The 20,560-nt window shown below is 39.1% G+C and overlaps 2 protein-coding genes across 5 annotated transcripts in view; both read left to right on the top strand.

Annotated features, from left to right (window-relative positions):
- Positions 1-9,002, top strand: part of PHLDB2 (pleckstrin homology like domain family B member 2) — a 114,720-nt gene extending 105,718 nt beyond the window's left edge. For all 4 annotated transcript variants that reach the window (XM_069785535.1, XM_069785534.1, XM_069785536.1 and 1 more), the window contains 4 exons: positions 322-468; positions 2,876-3,095; positions 6,235-6,320; positions 7,038-9,002. In XM_069785535.1, coding sequence (XP_069641636.1) covers positions 322-468; positions 2,876-3,095; positions 6,235-6,320; positions 7,038-7,178 — 594 coding nt within the window. In that variant the 3' untranslated portion in view covers positions 7,179-9,002. The remainder of the gene's footprint in view (positions 1-321; positions 469-2,875; positions 3,096-6,234; positions 6,321-7,037) is intronic.
- A 1,568-nt stretch (positions 9,003-10,570) lies between these two features.
- Positions 10,571-20,180, top strand: ABHD10 (abhydrolase domain containing 10, depalmitoylase). Its single transcript, XM_069785533.1, has 5 exons — positions 10,571-10,720; positions 14,390-14,573; positions 15,380-15,491; positions 16,423-16,560; positions 17,646-20,180. The coding sequence occupies exons 1-5, from the start codon at positions 10,639-10,641 to the stop codon at positions 17,985-17,987; spliced, it is 858 nt and encodes a 285-aa protein (XP_069641634.1). The 5' UTR covers positions 10,571-10,638; the 3' UTR covers positions 17,988-20,180.
- Positions 20,181-20,560: the final 380 nt, after the last annotated feature.

Here is a 20,560-nt window from a genome sequence, read left to right as displayed (position 1 = left end):
CGCCCTTAGTTTGGTCTGGTTTCACCTTCATACTACATCTTTGAGCAACAGCTGCTATCTCATTGGGTGAGTTGATGGCAAAATCCCATCAGAAGCTAGGTCAGCATTGCTCCTACGCCTTCTAGAAGAGCTGCTTAAGAAGAACCTTCATTTCTAGAGTGGTAATATTTGCAATTCTGCTTCCAATTCTTGGTCTACTTTGCTGGATATGTATTTCTGCCTACTTAAGAGGCAAAACCGGATTTAGTCCTAGGTTAGAAATTACATTACCAACTACAGTTTCACATTTAATGGAAGTTCTGCATGTCCTGTGGTATTTAGGAACGGGAGATGGAAGCTAAAAAACGAGCTCTGGAAGAAGAGAAGCGCCGCAGAGAGCAACTGGAGAAAAGATTGGAAGAAGAAACTAGCCAGAGACAAAAATTAATTGAAAAGGAAGTCAAAATACGAGAGAAACAAAGAGCACAGGTGAGACGTTGACATGAAATGGTTTTTAAGTGCAAGACTTCCCCTTGATATACAGAAGGGACTAAATGTATTTCTGCCAATGGTAAACAGAACCACTTTCAGTTGAATAGATGGATTTAGTATTTCTGAGGTATAACTGTGCTGCTAAAACTATGTTTGGGCTCTTGGAGCCTTAGATAGATGTCTGAGTATTCATGTAAAGTAAATAATAGCATAGATATCTGTTTAACATCTTATATCTAAAAGTATAAATATTAATTCTATCAGGTTTGTTACTAAGTATGGGCAGAGCAGAATTTTTTAGCCTGAACAACAGAAATTTGTGAGTGTGTTTAATTTTATAAACAATTGGTTTGTTTTTTTTCTTTCTTTTAATACATAAAATATCTTGGAATGTGAATTGTCATTTCCAAATACTTGACTGAAAAAAAAGACAGATAAGCTTTTCCAGCTCCACATCTACTGTATGGAGGAAATAGTATTTTTTTCTAATGTTACTGGGACTATACAACATGAGAAACATTATTTAATTGAAACAGTGTTACCTCCTACATCTTCTTGCTTCGTGTTAGGATTTAGAGGCATCTTGAGCTTTATTTAGGCTTAAAAAGGTCTTACCTATTTGTTTATTCTACCACAACTAATAAGATCTACATGGTACAGCAAATAGGCTAGGCAGTCATTTTATCATTAGTATAATATAGCAAGACAATGTCTCCATCTTAATATATGTATCTGAGTGCAGAAGATTCCCTATCATATCTTAATATCTTTCTGCTTTTATCTGTGCTACCTTTGCTAAATCTTTGTTTTATGACTTACTATTATATTTTGTTATGAACATACCTACATAACTTGCCTTTCTAATTGATAACACTAAATCAGAACAATAGGACAACGCCAGAGGAACTTTAAGTTGTTTCTGGTTAAATATAACCATTCCTTTGTTTTTATATAAAATGCAATTACCACATGTTAAATTTTATGTGTACTTTACTTGAATGCCTTCTTTTTTCTAAGAAGTTTTAATGACAACTCCAGTATGTTGTAAACAACGGTGCAATGCTTATATCTATCCCAAATTGGAGCATGCATGTGTTGTAATAGAATGCCCTATCAGTTACTGCTAATTGGCGGACTTGGCAGAGGGGCTGAAGTCTGAATTGGCCAGAAGACAAAACTTATGTGTCAAAAATAACTACAATTTTTTTGTTAACTTTTTTCTTTCCTCTGTACAGTAAGACCCAATTTTTTACTTTTTTTCAGCACCTCCTGACACTTAGAAATGTAAACTGGGGGAAGGAGTGAGGGTCATGAGAATGCCATGAGGAAAAGTCCCTTCAATTTGTGACTCACAGTGGGATTTAACAGGCTAACTTTAGGCATGGAGCAGGGGCAGATTAGACCCTCCAGGTCACTGACTTCTCTGGAGTTGGGGGGAGAGGGGGAGGAAGATGCTCCTTTCACAGGTCATTCAAAGCACCTACATTCAGCTTCTGTTCCGAATCGCCCTGTGATGTAGCCTCTGGCTGCCTTGTCTGCAGCGGGAGCCTTGGGAGACTTGTCTTACATGTTTAAAATGGAGGGGGGTTACGCATAGACCCCTCAGGCACAGAAAACAAGCATATTCCCTCAGCTGGCAGAGGTCCCAAATCACTGCCTCCTCCTGCTTGTTCTCCCAACTGATGCTATCCAGGCTTGATGCAAAGCCTTGAACTGCAGTCAAGAATGAGGCACCGTTTCCTGTGCTGCTTTGCCGTCTCTAGCAGGGGGGTGCACTTCAGCTCTCTATACCGTATTCCGGACTGTGAACTAGATACCACGCTTAATTTGTTCAGAAGAAAACAATTCTGTTTTGTTCACAGCAATCTCTGTGAGACTAACGAGTGATTACAGTTCACTCTCATTATTAATTTTTCCTGTAGTAGCATGTTCTTATTATTGATATTATACTTTGCACGAAAATACCTGTAGCAGTAAAATATTAATGAGTGAGATATATGTAGTGAGTACCTAGCCCAGAGAAATAAAGGGTTAACTTAACATCATGCAAATGAAGTTCTTACACTTCATCTAAAGCAGCAACACACCTTTACATTTAATTAATGTTTCAATTCTAAAACAACCTTTCTATGGTGTGGCCTCTGTTTTACCAGCTTACCAACTGATTATTTCAAGAAACTCCTATGCTCTAATCTGGCTTTTATAAAGTTACCCAACACTATGTAAAGTTACAAGTTTTAAGGATTTTTTTTTTTTAAAGAAAATCAGGGCTGTAGCAAAAGCTCTTTATTTTTCTTATGTTCATTATTGGAATCTATGGGCAGTTTGCAGTTATGTCCTTGCAGCAGAAAGAGTGAAGAAGTTAAGACTTCTGTTAAAAATAATATGATTTTCTTTATTGTAGGCCCGTCCCTTGACTCGCTATTTGCCCATTAGAAAGGAAGACTTTGACCTACGAAGTCACATCGAAACAGCTGGTCACAACATAGAGACCTGTTACCATGTCTCCCTCACAGAGAAGACCTGCCGAGGCTTTCTGATTAAAATGGGAGGAAAAATTAAAACATGGAAAAAACGATGGTTTGTTTTTGACAGAAACAAGAGAACTTTTACTTATTATGCAGGTAGGTTGCAGGATCACTACTAGGGTACATCTGTCCCTCTATTTTCCTATCAACCTCGGATGAGTTATGAACATGTAGGGAGTCCTGAATAAAACTTACATTTCCATTTCATCAGGTGTTTTACATGCACACTTAGAGCTTGTGCAATCCCTTCCCTATAGTGTTCAGTCCTAATGCCAGGTAAGGCAGAAATGAGCGTTATAGACAAAGGGAGAGATGTGGATAGGCAAGAAGAAAAAATGGAAGATCATCAGGTTCCTAGCACACAGAATAATGGCTCCACATAATTTATTTTTAACTATTATATACTTCCCCTCATGACAGAATGATTTCTTGCACCCTTCATACAAGAATATAATTTATTATACTTACCATGAAAATTAAATGGAATGCTTTTGCAGTCCCGTTGCTTGATGTGCTGAAAAGTCTTTCAGGAGATTAAATGTACAGGAGTAGACTTTTTGAGTTTGCCGTATTTTGAGAGTCTAAGGAATTTCAAATGAACAACATGCAATACTCTGCAGAGGTTTCTGTACACTAAGTTGTGTTATACGGTATCTGGAGCCGTCATAAGCATTACGTTAATTTGTTATCTTGGGGTAAGCCCAGGAATTTGGAATTTAAGGACATATATGTCTCTCCGATTGCTGTGCTAATCTACACATGGTTTGACTTTGAAGTTTCAGAAGAATCCAGAAAAATGACTTTGTGTTCTGAATATTTATTGTTAGGAGAGGCCAGACAGGGGCATATGTAGGATGTTCATTGCTAAGAAGCAGAAGAAAACATCGAGTACAAAACCCACCCAAACAGTTCCATTTCCTTTTATGACATTACTGCTTTCCAGCAACTTATAAGGAACTTAAAATTGATGGTAGGGTTATGCATTACTCAGTCCATCTTTTTTAAAACACATATTTGAATTCATTACATTCATTCATTACATACCCACCGAGTATTTCTTACTAGTTTGCAGTAATACTATGAAGAATGTGACAAACTTTTTTTTATTTTGTTCTTAACATCTGATTTATTGTTTAGCAAGGCCTGTAACATACAGTAGTGTTCCCATCTGGTACTGTTTTTTTCTTTTTTTTAGTAGCAGTTATGTTAATAGTTAACAGGTTTGGTTTTGAGTGCAGTACAGTTGCCATAATGCAATTTGAATTACCAAAGAAAACTTTTCATAATGTCTCAAGAACTGCAGCCAACAAACATAGTTTGTATGAGTGAGGATCCATCTAGATCTTTAAATATATAGTTAGACTTCCAAAATAAATATTGATGCTGTAAATTCAGAGTAATTGAAGTCTAAGTGAATATACTGGTATATTGTTTTAGTTCTGCAAGTGTACTGAACAAAGAACTTACCCTAAAGTCTGACAATTTGGCGCAGCAGCTGAAGCATCTGCAGTTTCTGACCTGAAGCGCACAGGGAGCTCCACAAAGACTGGGAGCTTGTGGGTACCTGAAATGCTCTTGTAACCAAGACCCCAGCTGGGGCTTGACAGGAGAGTGGATCTCTGTTTGCTTGTACTGCATAGACAGTATACTTTGTATGGTATTGCATTTAGCTTAGTATAATGTGTGGTATAATGTTGTAATCTATACCTCAGTACTTCTACTGGTCCCCTGGGGGCTGGCAGGGAGATTCCCAACACTATATTGTTTGGTCTCTGGGATTTCTTTTTGCCATCATATGAAGCTTTCAAAACTGCCTGCAGCTACCGGTAGGATGTAAGCTGAGTTTCGTGAGTGTTCAAAATGACAGCAGAATCTCTCATGGGACTGATAAAGATGTTCGGCGTGACTGTTCAGTGTTAAGGTGATACTAACTTGGGGTCAGAAGGCATTATATTCCCCTAATATAAAAGAACTGGGAGTGGAAGGAAGTTTGCCCTTCAGTGTCACATGCAGTTGTGATGCTTCTTAACACCCTCTGGGATTATTTAACAGTTCCACTTCTGTTGCAGGAAAACAGAGGGTACTGTAGATGCTGACCTGCCCTGTTCCTTTTTTCTTGTTAAACATTATAGTTGTGACTGTTAAGGTGTTAAGTTCACAGTCTATCCTCCTTGCCCTAACGATTCACTAGCTAATGCTGGGACAGAAGGCAATATTAGATGATATCTAAAATAGTTTAAAATTGACCCTCTGCAAGTGTCTGCTTCTTTCCATTGCTTTTAAAGGGAGATTAAGTCAGCTGTGTCTCCATTGTAGGTATCAAAACTTAGGTGCGAAGACTCCCACCCTGTCTTTCAGTTTTGCTGCAGTGGGATATTGGTACCAGAAACACAGTACCACTGGGTAACAACCTACTCCTTGTTAGCAGCCTCCCTGGAGTAACTATCCATTCAGGCGTTCTTGTCTTGGGCACTCCGAAGCAAATGGGGAGTTACCTTTCGCAACAGGGGCAAACCACGTCTAATTAATTTGGCTTTTAACGTGGGTGTCAGAGTAGCAGAGTACAAAGAGACAACTATGATGCTGCAGCTGGTGCCCAGGAACTTTTAATCTCCTGTAAACTCTTCCATGTCAGAGCTCATAGAAATTCGCCTACAATCTGCTAGCCTCACACTTGAATAATAAATATTAGCTTGAGACTGAGGGAGATTATTGTAAATGGGAAGAAGCATCTTCTTTCGTAAGTACAAGCAGTGATGTTCTAACGTAAAGCTTTTGCTATCAAATTGTATTTCAAATTTGCTTATCATGACAGCTTTCCTTTGAAGGCAAAGTGTAGGTCTTGGCCTGCGAGCTATGTGAAGTCTGGCTGGCTTTCATGGAATTGGAAGATCGGATGTATCTCAGAGACTTCTGTCCTTCTGTTGGCTGATACCAGCCATAATGTTTAGACACTTCAGTGAAGGGAGTGACTTGCAAATAGATGAGGAAATTGTAAAAGCTTTATTTCCTTGGAAACCAGGTGGAAAAGAAAATATATTAAAGTAGGAAATGCATCTCTCAATTAAACCGACCAACTAGTAAGAAAGGTTGGAGATTTCTGTGGGATTTCACAAGCAGAAGTGTTAATCCAGTTACTTATCAGCTGAACATATATGGAAATACAAATTAAGCTTTTGCTTCTTGAAGTACTGTTCGTTTCAGTTCTCAAGTGATTCCCTCTTTTCCATTTTAGACAAACACGAAACTAAATTAAAAGGTGTAATATATTTTCAAGCTATTGAAGAAGTCTATTATGATCATCTAAAGAATGCATACAAGGTAAACTTTGTTATTCTTTTTTTAACTGAGTATCATGTAGCAGTACCCAAAGCATGGTAAAGTCAAAGGGAGAGCTGACATTATTAGAAAAAAAAATGGAGTGGAGGAAAAGGAAGATGAAGCCAGATCAGGGATTAGCGCCCCCCCCCCCCCCCCCCCTTTTTTTTTATACTGATGAAAGCAGAGAGAAGAGTGTCTGCCTGCCAAGTGGGATTTGCTGCGAGGAATTCATTAGTCCAGTGGTGAGACCACTGAAATCAGTGGCTTTGGCAAATCAAGAAAGGGCTCTATGCATCTGTCACAGGGAGGGAGTTAACTCGCGACGGCAGCTCACGGCATCCCTGCCTCTTGCCTGTAATTTAAATGAGCTGCGAACAAACTGAATATATCCTTGGCACGTGAGTTTGTGAAAGCCAAGGTGGTTTTGACCACTGGACAGAGTGGGGGAGTTAGTTCTCTGAGCAAGAAACAACAGTTGGAGCCCTGTACTACTGTGTAATATTCTAGTGGAAATACATTGTAAGAACCGTTTATGGTGGATACAAACACTTTAAACACATCTCTGCTTCCAGTGCTGCAATGTAGGATGCAGTGGTACACCATTTTATCTTTCTCCTTAACCCTACTGTAAATCTCCCTGTAAGTAATTTCACTTCTAGTACCAATAAATGGCTTTGATTTCATTCTTTTGATATCCTTCTTTCTGTTTTATTTTAGAGTCCCAACCCGTTGCTCACTTTCAGTGTTAAGACACATGATCGGATATACTATATGGTTGCTCCTTCGCCAGAAGCCATGAGGATATGGATGGATGTTATTGTTACAGGTGCAGAAGGCTACACCCACTTCATGTTATAATCAAAGGGGGCAATAGGGCATACTGCAATAACGTAACATATGAAGTTAGCCATATGTAGTGAAATCTGAAAAGCCAGTGAATACTCTGAAACATCCTCCTTATGATGTGCACCAGAAACCTCAGAATGAGAGGGGTTTACAAATGCATTGAAAAGGGGGAGCGGGGGGGTGTCGTTACTTGTTTTAGTTGATCTTTATAGGAATGAAAGAGTTAAAGGTGTTGAGAGAGTCATAGTGCTCCAAAATGGATAATCAGGCAATTTTAATTACAGTATCTTGATTCAATGATAATTTTCTCCAAATTCTCTTATATGGAGAATGTCTTCATAAACTCATACTGAACAGTTTACAAATGTGTGTTTTCTCATCAGTATGCAAAAATTCTAGTAATGGAACAAAAAAGGTGTAATAAGCATATATTTTAATATGCAGCATTTGACATTTATAGATGATTAGGTGACTTTTTAAAACTTCTAGTCAAGTATTTTACAAAAATATAAACAAAAAAGCAACCCTAAGGTACACACAGTTCTTGCCTTAGTAGTTAGAGTATTACAACAGAGCCAAAGAGTTAGTTATACAATTCCCTTATCATAATGTTTTCATATTGTTAGTTGCACCTAACTTTCTGTAAGGGGACAGTGCCAAAACTCTTCATGACTTTCAATGTAATTAAATTGTTACAATATTCTGTGTGTTCAAACACTCAGTGACACCAACTGTTTGTTTAAAGTCTGCATCTATGGAGCTCAACAAAAAAACGAGGATAGCTTTATAAAGATGCATTTTTCCACAAGGATATGAAACGGAAACACATGTATTAACTTCCTCATAAGAAGGGGTTTTTTTAATCTTCCCTGTTGAATAGAATGAGCCGATTCTAGACCCTACAGCAATTTTCTTATGTAGTAAGGTCCTGGCATGGTCCTAACCTGACTCTGTGCCAAGTGAATGCTCTACTGAAACCTCTCAAACGTTGGTCCCCTTGAAGCCAGCATCAAAATCTCTACCTATCTGAATTCTTTGGAGCCAAGTTTTCAGCCCTGGAGAGTTTTTTTAAAATGCATTATCTGCACAGAATTATGCTGTCAAATAGAATAACAAGAGAGAGGCAAGTTCCAAGAGTTTACACTAAGCAGTGTATGAATAAAAAACCCTGAACATTTTAAGAAGCAGAGATTGAGATTCCTAAAACAACAAAAATACTGAGGGTGCAGTGGTCTTCCATTCTAAAATCACTTCCAAGTCCTTGACTAATATTGCAAAAACATAAATTATTTAATTGAACTGAACTTCAAGAAAGTCTCTTATAATATGACTTTAAAGAGGTTCTATTTCAGTAATCAAAACTTATGTGCTATGTGGTTTGTGTAATAGAAGAAAGTACATTAGCCTTTTTTTTTTCCTTGATGAAAAGTTAACGGCTTTTGATGGAACAAATAAAAAACTGAAAGCAGAATAGAAGTATGCTGGCAGAATATTTTTTGTTATACTTTTTAAACGCTGTATCTGTAATGAACGGGTTGAATTTTTTGTGGTATACACAGGTGATACGGTTGCTCTAGCATGACGAACATCAGTTTCCACTTGAATCATGAAAGGGACTGTTATTGCAAGATAATTGTTATCATCTGTGCAGATCACAGCTTGTAATCTAATGATTTAAAACCCTATCAGAAATAAATTGCTTTGATTTATATAATTATTATTTTTCCCTGATGTATCTTGATTTTACTCCTAAGTATGTTATAAAGGTTTTCTAATAATGATTTTTGTATCCTGCATGATGCAATGAAGGCATTTCAATAAACATTTTTAAAAATACATTTGTTTTAAATATTCACTTGCTGCTTCATCTTGGGACATTTCTGCTTGTCTTTTAAATAGTCATAGACAGTTGTGCAAGCAATTTTGTATTTCTTAGTAGAGCTTAATCTAACCATTCCATGTGTTTCCCCATAAAAGAGCTATGGAAAATAATCTTTCAGATGGCAGTGAAATTAGGAGCGTAGTCTGTTTACTGCATGTATATAATATAATACCTTTTGCATTTTTTATGACCCTGTTTGAAAAATTTATCACCAGCCTTGGACATAGACAATTTTTTTGTTTAACTGCAAAACAGAAATTGCTGAAGTTTAAGGGTTTCCCAGTTTTCCCAGTATTTGACTTAGACATGACTTCAATTGCAGGAAGCATTAGCTCATTGTAGCAGCCCATGTGGTTTTATGATTTTTTTCACTAAGTTTGCTAATGTCATCACAAACTGTGGTGGGTTTTGTAGTGGTGCACATCAAGACAACGTAAGCAAAGCACGGCGGTGTTGTCCCACAAGCGGGGTTCGTTACCCAATGTGCAATAAGCCAATCATATACACAGAGCTGGGATATGTATTTATTTCATGTTTGCGCAAAGATGGGTGCTAGGTGATAATTCCAGAAAGCTAGCACGCCACACCAAAGAACTACAATGTATTTATTCTGTTACATGATTAGTTAAAACCCACCTAAGTTTACATTCATTGGTTGGTAGTCACCATCTCATCTACTATTAGCTACATTTAAATTAGCCTCGCTTGTTATGAAAATGAGCAAGCACGCTCCTTGCAGGTGTGTGGGTTAAGTCTTTCTAGTCTTGAGCTGAGTTGGAGGTCATGATCTCCCCCTGCCACCTTTATCTTTCCCCTAGTTCATGCTTTGGCAATCATCCGGCTTTGGGTGCCTTCTGGAGCAGGATGTTTCCTTTTCATCGGTCTCGAGTTCCTTCTTCAAGGACATAGTATTAGCAAAGCATGCATCATTTATTCAAAGTAACCAGGCCTACACAGTGAAACTATTGAGTAATGGTCCTCCTGGAAAGACAAGGCACCATATTTAACCCTAAACTGAGCAGTATCACCAGGGCTAGGCCATAACTCAAACATATGAGTACAGCAGTAGGCACTATCTTTTACGATCAGTCTGCAAGCATTACGCTGTACGTATATACACCAAAATGTACATTTCATAACGGTCTATACCCTAATATATCTAGGCAACCTGAAGTACGGGGGTTTCCAGAGTGGGTCTTACCAGCCTTGTCCGGTACAGAGAGGCCTTCAAGGAGGGTCCACAATACACACGCACTTAGGGAAATGCTCATTAAGTGTTTTTATTGACGGATCCTGGTTTCTTTACCTCACAAACAAGCGCACGGCATTAATACACTGATCGAAGCCCACCCGCAACCTTCACCCTCCCGCCCACGCCAGGGCGCATGCGCGCCCCTATCCCCTCCCGCCCGCCGCGGGCGAGCGCCGGTTCACGCGCACGGCGGTGCCACGCCAGCCCGGGAAGGTGGGAGGCCGTGCGGCGCATGCGCGGTGGCCCCGGCGCCGCAGGTGGCGCCTGCGTCGTGAGGCGCCTTCCCCCGCCGCCGGCAGTGACGGGGGGGGGACGGGACGTGAGGTGAGGCAGCGGGCATGGCGGCGGCGGGCGCGCTACGTCGTGCCTCGGCCGTGGTGATATTGCTGTCGCCGCTGAGGGCGGCCCTGGGGCTCCCGGGTAAGGGAAGGGCCTTGGGGCACTTCTGCTGGCACTCCGGCGCTCCTCCTCCGCCGCCGGCGGCCTGGGAGCCCGGGGGGGAAGGGTGCGTGTCTGTGGCGGGTGTATCTGCCGTGTGTAGTGTCCGTGGGGAGGTGCGTTTGCTCTCGGCAGAGCGCGGGGCGGGCAGCAGGAGGTGACGGCCCCCTCTCCCCTTCAGCGCCGTCTGGGTCGGGAACGGCCGGGCCGCGTACCCGGCGCGGGGGGGGCACGGGGTTTGTGACGGGCCTTGCCGAGCCTGCGGGGCCGGGCCGGGGCCGGTGGTCGGGGGGGGGGCAGGTGCCGCGCAAAGGTGTGCGTCGCCGCAGAGCAGCTGCTCTCCCGCGGGTGTCGAGTTCGCTGTGAGCTCCTCCTGCCGCCGCGGCTCTCCGGGGAGCTGGACGTCAGTGGGACAGTTCGCTTGCTTGGGGGTGGAACACGCCTGCGTGGGAGGCTTCACCAGGCACCTGGAAAGCTTTGCTGGCGGTCACTTCTGAGGGAGATGAGCCTCTGCCCAAACGCGTAGTGCCCCTCCTTGCCGCTCCAGGTGCAGCGGTCGTCTGACTTGTTGAGTTTACTCATTGCCTTAAATTTTGAGAGACGGCTGCTCTTCTTGATGAGGTAATGAACCTCGTCTGAGTTTGCCCGACGTAGGAGTGAGTCAAACTGACTTGACACTAAGGGTGCACGTGTCATATCCGCATAAAGACATGAATGCGGTGGGGTTTTGTTGATGTTCTTTCTGTGTGTTCAGAGTGATAGTGTGATCAGAACAGCTGGTTCATGAGTGTGCCCTTAGGTGCTCTGAGACCGGGCTAAGCAGCAGTTCCTGCTGGCAGAACTGGTGGCCGCCTTACTGCTGTAGTCTAGGTGATTGCATGAAACAAGGTGTGGACAATGTTGTGTCCGTTATCTACCAGAGCTGTGTTAATCTGCTGCTGCTACTGGCAGTGGGTAGGTCACAGTGCTGGACCATTCCCAAGGTTTTTTGGAGGATTTCTTTGGCTTTGCGTGTAGCACTGGTCTCGATCACAGTGTCTGCTGGTCATAACACAATTAAAATTGTACAGTGATTCTGATATGAAGAGAATTCCATAGCATTGGGCAGGGGTCCTGTGGTCTTCCTGTGGCTAGCTCCTTCTGTCTGTAACTTGCTTTTGTAAATATTAAGTACCACCTTGCACCTTTGAGATGTGCTTCCCTGCTCTCACTAAGGTCTTTCAGTGAAATCAGGAGGAGAAATTACTGGATAGCTGCTCAGTTGTTGATGTTTTTGTTTGTCTAAAGGGAAGTCTGAGAGCATGACTCCAGTGAGCCTTGCTTTTGGATTGGCTGGGGTAGTTGCTTTAGGGTTTTGCATTATTCAGGTTAGGATTGCTGCTGATGCACTTACAGTAACTTGTTAAATGCAGAATACTAGTTTTTGGAATAGCTTAGCAGTTGTGTCTTGTAGCTGCAGTTTAAACCCTGCCCAAATGTGTCGAACCAGTTTGAGCGTACCTCCAGAGTGCTGCAGGACGGAAAACGAGTGACTTCAGAGATGGTTACCAGGGCTTAAGGGGAAAAAAAAATATTCCTTTTTCTATCAAGTTTAGCACTTCTTGGTGTATCTCCTCTGTTAGTGGCAGGTGAAGAAGTGACTGGCTTACTGATAGAGACACAAACCAAAAGCCGTAGCATGGATGCATCTTGAGTATATATACCTTTGATGTGGTATTTATACCCTTTATAATAATTGGTGCATCAATAGGATAAAGAATCATTGCATTGTTTCAGGAAAGATTTAATGTTTTTAATCTATAGTTTAAATGGTATAATTTCTGTTAGACTGTAGGAAAGCCCTGGATACTAGCTGCATCCTGCATCTTCCATGCATCCACATTTACTAATGCACATGCAAATTTAACAACAAACAAAACTCCCCAAACCCCTTGAATGTTATCTCTCTGATAGTGAGAAAACAGAACTCAAAGCTGTGGAACAGTTAAGCGGTGTGATGCTGTCACGGCCTGTTTTTGCAGTATTTATCCAGTAGTTGTACCACTAGGAAGCCCTGAGGTATTTGCGGTTGCATAGTTTTTGTAGCCCCCTATTGATTGACAGTATTGGAAAACCAGTCTTCTTCTAATCTAAGAATTAAGAGTATCAAAGTCTTAGAAGTCTCGACCAAGCTTTCAGTTTAACAAATTATCTTGCTGAGTGGGATAATAGAGTGGATTAAGTCTCCATAACACCTCTCTACAAATCACTTGCCCCCACCCACAGCAGAGGTACAACTGACTGCTAAACTTAGATTGAATACTATAGCAGCTGTTGAGATTCAGCATAGTTATTCATTAGTTAGAATTTCCTTTGTTAATCTTTTTTTCCTTGTTTGAAACCAACTCGACTTTCTGATGGTTATTAGTGTGAACAACAGAGTCCGCCCTAGTGTTTGCTTTCCAGATGTGTCTGGTTTGTTATCTTGAACTAAAACAAAACAAAATAATTTTAAGTTTATGCTGATAGGAAAACTTCTTGCTCATGTAATATGTTGCAGATCACTTTGACAGAAGTTGCACTAAAGGATCTTTCAATTTTTAAATATTTGCAAAATATTTAGGTTTGCAAAGTGCTGTTTCATTCTGGATAAACATAGAACAATCTGAGTACTGGAATAATGTAACCTCTCCAGTGAGAATACACCAAACCATGTAATGGTTATCTGTGCCTCTTCTGGAGATGCATAAGAAAATCATAGCTCTGCAATGGTCGACTCTGTTTCTTATGGGATATTTTTAATGTATTGCTCCGTATTTACAGAAAATGTAGCTTTATTTTGTTTTTTTTTTTACCTTCTGTGCTTCATATCTGAGAAAAAGATTGATGTTAAGATGGCATAGTTTTAAAATGACCCTCTTTTTCAGTGTCCCTGGCAATAATCTTTAACTTAAGCAGAAATAGCTACTGATGATATGATGAAAAAGGCTAGGTGTTATTTATTTAATTTGGTTTTAAACAATGCCAATGTTGGTTTGTGTTCATCATGTTGAGAAAGTTAGACACAAGATTCTTTCCCAATTCCCACTTTTGAACTTCCCCATTGTATATCTCCTTCATAGATCTTGTGGATCTGGAGTTTTGATGAAGATGTTGTTTTGTCCTTCAGTTTTAATTTTCATCAAAAATTTGTCACCTCATGTACTTGTAAACTTACCATTGCACAGAGTACTTCAGTTCCAAAATTTTTTTTTTTTTAAATTCAGTTTGGAAAAAACAAAAAGGAAAAATAAAAACTTAAACTAAGCAGATGAAAAATCTTACCATTTCATGTGAAATTAATAAATATATTCAAGATGGTATAAAACCTGAGGACAAGTGAAGTGTAGGAAATCTTAGCATTTGGCTTCAGTCAACCACTTTGCTAATTGTTGAGTGAACTCCTTACATGGTTGGCATTTCATGATTTGAGAATGAATCACAATCAGCTTTCCCTTTGAAGTTGATCAATATTGGTTAGTCATTAAGGAATACAGGAGATACTTTTCTCTTGAGCCAGAGTATCTTATTTTCACATAATATGCCCGTATTTCCTGAATCCTAGTTTTATAAAATATTAGTATTTCTGCCAAGGTTATCATGATGATTGTACTAAATAGCTCTTTTTATTAGTTTGCAGGCTGAAATCTTCAGTCAGCTTTCTTACTCGACCAGATCGACCAAACCTTGCTTATCATAAACTAAAAGGCAGGAATCCAGGGGTTGTTTTCCTTCCAGGCTTTAATTCAAATATGAATGGTCAGAAAGCAACTGCCCTTGAAGATTTCTGCAAGTCTCTAGGTCATGCCTTCATCAGGTACATGCAGAGCATTGTTCTTGAGAAAATGAAACTGGTATCATGTGTTGAGGGAAGGGGTTTTAACAAAAATATGTAAACTTTGGCATTTGGATTGGAATGCATGCTGTATGCAAGCTAAGAAGTGTCTGTCTTCCATTTCAAATGTAGGTTTTCTGTCTGTAGTGAGACTGAGGTAAATCAGGAGAATGTATTCTGAAAGTAATTCAGAAAATTCTCTGATAAATTTCTGTAGTCTAGCCAGTGCTATGTGCTACGTTAAGGCTATAGGCACCACAATGAAAAAGAAAGAACCTGGAGTTCTAATTTTTTACGTTGCCACTATAAGCATGCTTCTTAACTGCCAAATCTTACTAAATTATCCAGTATCTTCCGGTTTTAGAAGAACATGTACGTGCTTGGTGATACTCTCCTTTGATAGACTAGGTTGAATGCTGAGTTTCCTAAGTCTTCGTATTTGGGTATAGCATTTGAAAGAGTGTTTGTACATTTTAAAAATACTTTTAAAACTGAAGTATTTGGGGTTTTTTGTTTGTAAGGGAAATTCTTTGTCTGGGAAATATACTGGTAAATGTGGATATTGTTATGTCAAATGATAACAGAATGCTGCATCACTTAGTTGCATATGTTGTGTTTAAACCTCTTTTCGTGTGATTTCTGGTGCTAGTGATATGTGGGACCAAGTAAGAAAATATTCAGTGCGGTATCTTGTCCCCCGTTTAATTTGATTAAATGGTACTGTTTAGTTAGCTTCTATGTTGCTGTGGACAGTACTATGACTTTCATTTTGATGGTTCCTTTTTCAGATTTGATTATACAGGATGTGGAAGTTCAGATGGTAAATTTGAGGAGTGTACAATTGGGAAGTGGAGAAAAGATGTTCTGTCTGTACTGGATGAACTTACAGATGGACCACAGGTTATATTTTATTTTTAAATATAGAATGCTTTTTGTCCTCAAGGTAGAACATTAATCAAAAAAATGCCATAATAGGTCTGGTCCATAGTAGCTTCCATTTAACAGCTGACACCTGCTTGCTTTCAAGCTGAATCATTTGAGAGGTCATATTCATCAGAACTCTTTTGCAAGCAAGGTAGATCACATAATCATGGAAAGATGGGTTGGCAGGACCTCCTGGAGGTTGTTTACTAGAGCCTCCTGCTTAGAGCAGGGCTGTCATCCTAGGGAGTCTGAGAAAGCCTCATGGTGGAGGTTCCACCTGACAGGAGACAGGGAGATGTTCCAGTGCGGCGCAGCCCTTTTAATGAAAAAATGTGTCACTGTCCCATGCTGATGCATTAATTAAAGGATTTGCAGGAATGTTACAAGTTAAGATACTCTATATGACAAAATAGCTTAAAAAAAAAAATCAGCAGAAGCAGCATTTGACTTCTTCTATTACTTTAGAAATGACTGTGAGAAACGAAATCTCCTGCAACCTGGAAATACCTAGTATTATGTTTAAGACAATTTTGTATTATGAATTCCTTGTGTTGACCTCTTTCACTGCACTGAACCTTTACCATGTGCATTTATTTTGAGAAGGAAACATAAAGTATGCAAGTGATACTGAATTGTTTCAACTCTCATTTTGTTTACAGTGTTTCAGTCTCAGACAGCAATAACCAGCCATGCCAAACAAAAAGAATAATAAAATACCAGATCCTATGGTGCTTACTCAGGCAAAATTTCCACTGGAGGTGACAGCAGTTCTGCCTGGGTAAGGACAGCAGGATTATGCCCAAGGTTTAAGTAGTTAAAAAAAAATGAAAACTGATACTTTGTAGAAGAAGAAAAAAATTATTAGCTGTTTCCTGTAAAATAATATCTTATTTTCTCTCTTTTTCAGATTCTGGTGGGCTCCAGCTTGGGTGGATGGCTGATGCTCCATGCTGCAATAGCACGCCCAGATAAAGTAGCTGCTCTAGTTGGAGTAGCTGTAGCAGCAGACCATCTGGTAACAACTTTCAAGAAGCTTCCCATTGAGGTAAATGTTGACGGTTGGCTTTTGTGCAATCTAAAAATCTATCAAGCATTTAAGAAATTCTATTGTTCAAACTAGTTTTCCTGCAAGTCTTCTGGTAAGTTTTCTGTGTTTGTGGTGGAGGTAAGCTGAAAATTTACATTAATTTAGAAGTCTGAAAAATACTGTGCTTCTAGCATGAAGCTAGTGTGAGGACTACCTAGATTGTGTTTATATTATTACTGTGGCATATAGGGTGTGAAGTCAGGTCCCTGTAGTTCAGCAGTCTGTTAGATTTCAGTGTTGAATATAATATTATTTGCATCCAGATTGAATCCTTGTGCTTTCAAGGACAGAGAAGTAGCTGCTAAAGTAATTGAGATGACATTGGATAAGATGAGTCTGACACAGGTTGTGTGTCTAGAAGGGGAATTCTTCAGATTAGTGTGTTTGTAAAGACTTATAAGATTTAGGTAGTGGGATGTCTCTTTCTAAGTTGCTTCCTTGATTATGATAATGTCCAGTCTTCAGGAAAGTAAACCATGTGTTATAATGTGACAAATATGCCAATAAATAACTCATACTATAGAATAATTAAATTATTTTCCTGATTTTTTTTTTTTTTCTGAGGCACTTCATAGTGTCAGTGTTTCTACTTTAAGACTAAGGTAAGATTCTGGAAATACAGTATTTAGACACAGCTATTGTGGCAAGAACTGAAAAGACCCATCACTGGAAAATTCCTTTTTCCTAGGATTCTCCTTGTTTGAGGTTCAGTTAACTGATTGAAGCCGAAGAGACTTACTGTTCACAGTGGCTATACATCTTTTTCTTTCTGATAGGTTCTGGCTGAGAAAATTTCACTGGTGAATCCTAACTAGATTAATTTGCAGGAAAGATGTACAGAGTAGCTTTTGTGACATGATAGGGGGTTTGTCTTCTCAGATGCTGGAAGGTGAACAGGAATATACCTTCTCTGCTAATAAAAATGAACAAAGTGAAATTTTACACCTGGGAAAGTTTTACTGCATTTAGCACAGAAATAAGCTGAGGCGCTCTAAAGATCGTGTAACATCTGTCTTGTCTATTCTTTGTTTTCTTTTTTATAGGCACAGAAAGAAATAGAAGAAAAAGGTGAATGGAAGTTTCCAACAAAGCATAATGAGGAAGGATATTACTCCTTGACATATGACTTTATCAGAGAAGCAGAAAATCACTGTGTGCTAAATAGTCCTATTCCTATAACATGTCCCATACGACTTATTCATGGCATGAAGGATGGTGATGTCCCTTGGCAGATCTCTATGCAAGTTGCTGATCGTGTTTTGAGCAAAGATGTCGATGTTATCCTCCGCAAAATTGGCCAACATCGGATGAGTGAGAAGGAGGATACAAAACTCCTTGTGAATACTGTTGATGATTTAATTGACAAGCTGGCAACACTAATATAAGCCACAGAGTAGCATAAGTGCATGAACTCTATACCTGACTCTTTTCCATGAGTAGCAGAAACCCTGTTCTTAACAAGATGATACGAAGCCTGTGACTATCACAGTAGGAACTGAGCTTTATCTGCTGTTTCCTTACCTCTGTTTCGTAAATACAGGTATTTTATTAATGCTGCATTTGCACAGACAGTCCAAAATGTGAAGGAGTGCTGCTGTTGTGTTCAGAACCTCTCCTTCACCACTTAAACCTTCTTTTGCAAACTTCCTACACTTTTGTACTGAAATATTGATTCATTTTTGTTACTGTTGGCCTGTACAGTAAAACTTTTAATTTCCCATGTCTTTGACACCTTTTCAGTATTGTCCTTTTCCTGTAACATTCTTGTATCTTTTGTCTGAAACCATCTGTGCAAGGCAAAATAAAACTTCTTTACTGAAGTTATTGTTATTAGAAATAGTGAATAACATGAAGCATAATAAACAGATTTCAGATAAATTATTATATTGTTCTTAAGTACTGTTAAAATTGAAAAGCGGAAGGCACACCCTGATGGTGTGCTTGGGGTACTACATAAGGAAGAAGTTAACTTCTAAGAACGCAGGGCCTCAAAGTGCAGATAGACCTCTTATCTGTGCTTATCATTAGGGTTTATGTCCTCTTCTCCAGGCTGTCTTTTTGTAATAGTTAATTTGTGGGTCTACTGTTAAGGGAACAATATATAATCTTGGTGTAAACGGAAACTGGATCAATACAGTGACTCTTTTATAGTAACTTCCTTCAAGTGGGGAGTACAGTACCATAGAGCATCACTGCCTCTTTTCTATGACTTGAGAACTGTGGATTACCAGGAACAGTGCCTTCCAGAGTTTGGAATTTGAGGTGCATGAGTGCAAGCCTGAAAACTGTAAATGAAACTTGATAATTCTTGTAATGTAAATCCATAGAATTTAATAGTAAATGGATTTAATTGCAAATGTCTGAAAATATGGTGCCATCATATATTTGAGAGAGAAAAGAGGAACTTAGGTGAGAGGCTGGAATTAGTTCAGGCTGGCCTTAATATGAAACATCAGTCAGAAGTATATGGTGGTTTCTGGCTTTATTATTTTAAGTAGTAAATGGCATCACTACTGCTACCTTAAAAGACTAAAGCTCCTGGGGGTAAGGTATTTCTAGAGAGTTTGTAATTTTCAGAGTTAGCATTGTCAGTAGAAGTGTGTTGTATGGAGCTTTGCTGAGGTAGTGGTTTTTAATTAAAAAAACTCCCACAAACTAAAATAAACTAGAACCAACAACAAAACAAAAAAACCCTAAATTTCAGATGAGTTCCTGTAGTATGGTTTTATTTAGGCTTCAATACTGCAAAACGCAAGAAGCTGCAATTCTGCTATAAGAGTAAAAAAGATGGCTCTAGTTTAGATGCAAATGTTCTAATTCAAGTGTACGAATTCCCCAATTCAATCTAGCTTGGGATACTTGTTTGAGAAATTACAACATTCCATGAAATAAAAATTGTTTCCAAGGATTTCTGTTTCTGGAGTAGATTTTTTTTTTTTTTTTCTGTCTATATGAATATGCAATTCACTACTTTCTTAAGATTTAAAACCTCTTCAGTGTGTTTTTTACTTTTGAGAAAAATTAGTTCAGATAATTTATGCAAATTGCTCAGCCACTTCCATTCCTGAAGGTTGAGCCATGTTTATGTATTGTTAAACAGTTGTCATCTTTATATGTATTTATGTGACTTGCATCTGATAAAATCTGAAAAATAGATTTTGTGAGTTTTAATTGTGATTTGACTGTGTCTTTAAGTTACTTGAAAACTTTCTGCTCTTAGCTTACCTATGGCAGTTTTTAATCCACTTTTGTACAGCTCTTTGATTAATTGGAAGAAAAATTTGAAAAAAGTGGACGGCAATAATTCCAAAGTAGTTAGTTTTAATTAAGGTGCAAAATTACCAGTTGTGATAGATCTACTTTTTATTTACATGTATTAAAGTTACTTCAGTAACTGAAAAGTTTTGAGCTATTTTTTTGAATTGGGAGTTATACCTATAAACAATCTAACTGTAGTACTTCAGATAGGGAAAGTCTTTATCTGTCTGTGTAAACTGTAGCTGTGTATTTCTTTGAAAGAATTGCATTGTATTCATTCAAAGCTTCATCTTAGCCTCTATTAAATAATTGATATTTTATGGGTAAGGTGTTTTTGTTACAATGCCTTAGAGCAAGATGGCTGAAAACAAATGCGAAGGGGAGCAGTTGTGTGAGTAGTTTTCAGGGTTATGGGTTTTTTTTCTTGTTTGGTGGTGGGGTTTTTGTGTTTGTTGGATTTTTTTCCCCCATTATTCTGCTGTAATAACATTAGGTGGGAGAAGGCAGCATAACAGTGTTGACACAATTGTTGAAGATACAAAACTGCAGCATCAGTTGCTTAAACCACAGCATTACTGAAACCTAATTATAGGGAGGTGGGGTTTTTTTGCATGCCACTTGTTTTGTAGTTCTATTTTTCTCGCTTGCTAAATGGAGGTTAGTGGTAGCATTTACATTACAGGTACACCCAAAATTTGCT

Source organism: Haliaeetus albicilla, chromosome 6, assembly GCF_947461875.1.
Source record: "Haliaeetus albicilla chromosome 6, bHalAlb1.1, whole genome shotgun sequence".
Lineage (NCBI taxonomy): Eukaryota > Metazoa > Chordata > Aves > Accipitriformes > Accipitridae > Haliaeetus > Haliaeetus albicilla.
The sequence above is the reverse complement of the archived record's forward strand: the minus strand, read 5'-3'. Positions and strand labels throughout refer to the sequence as shown.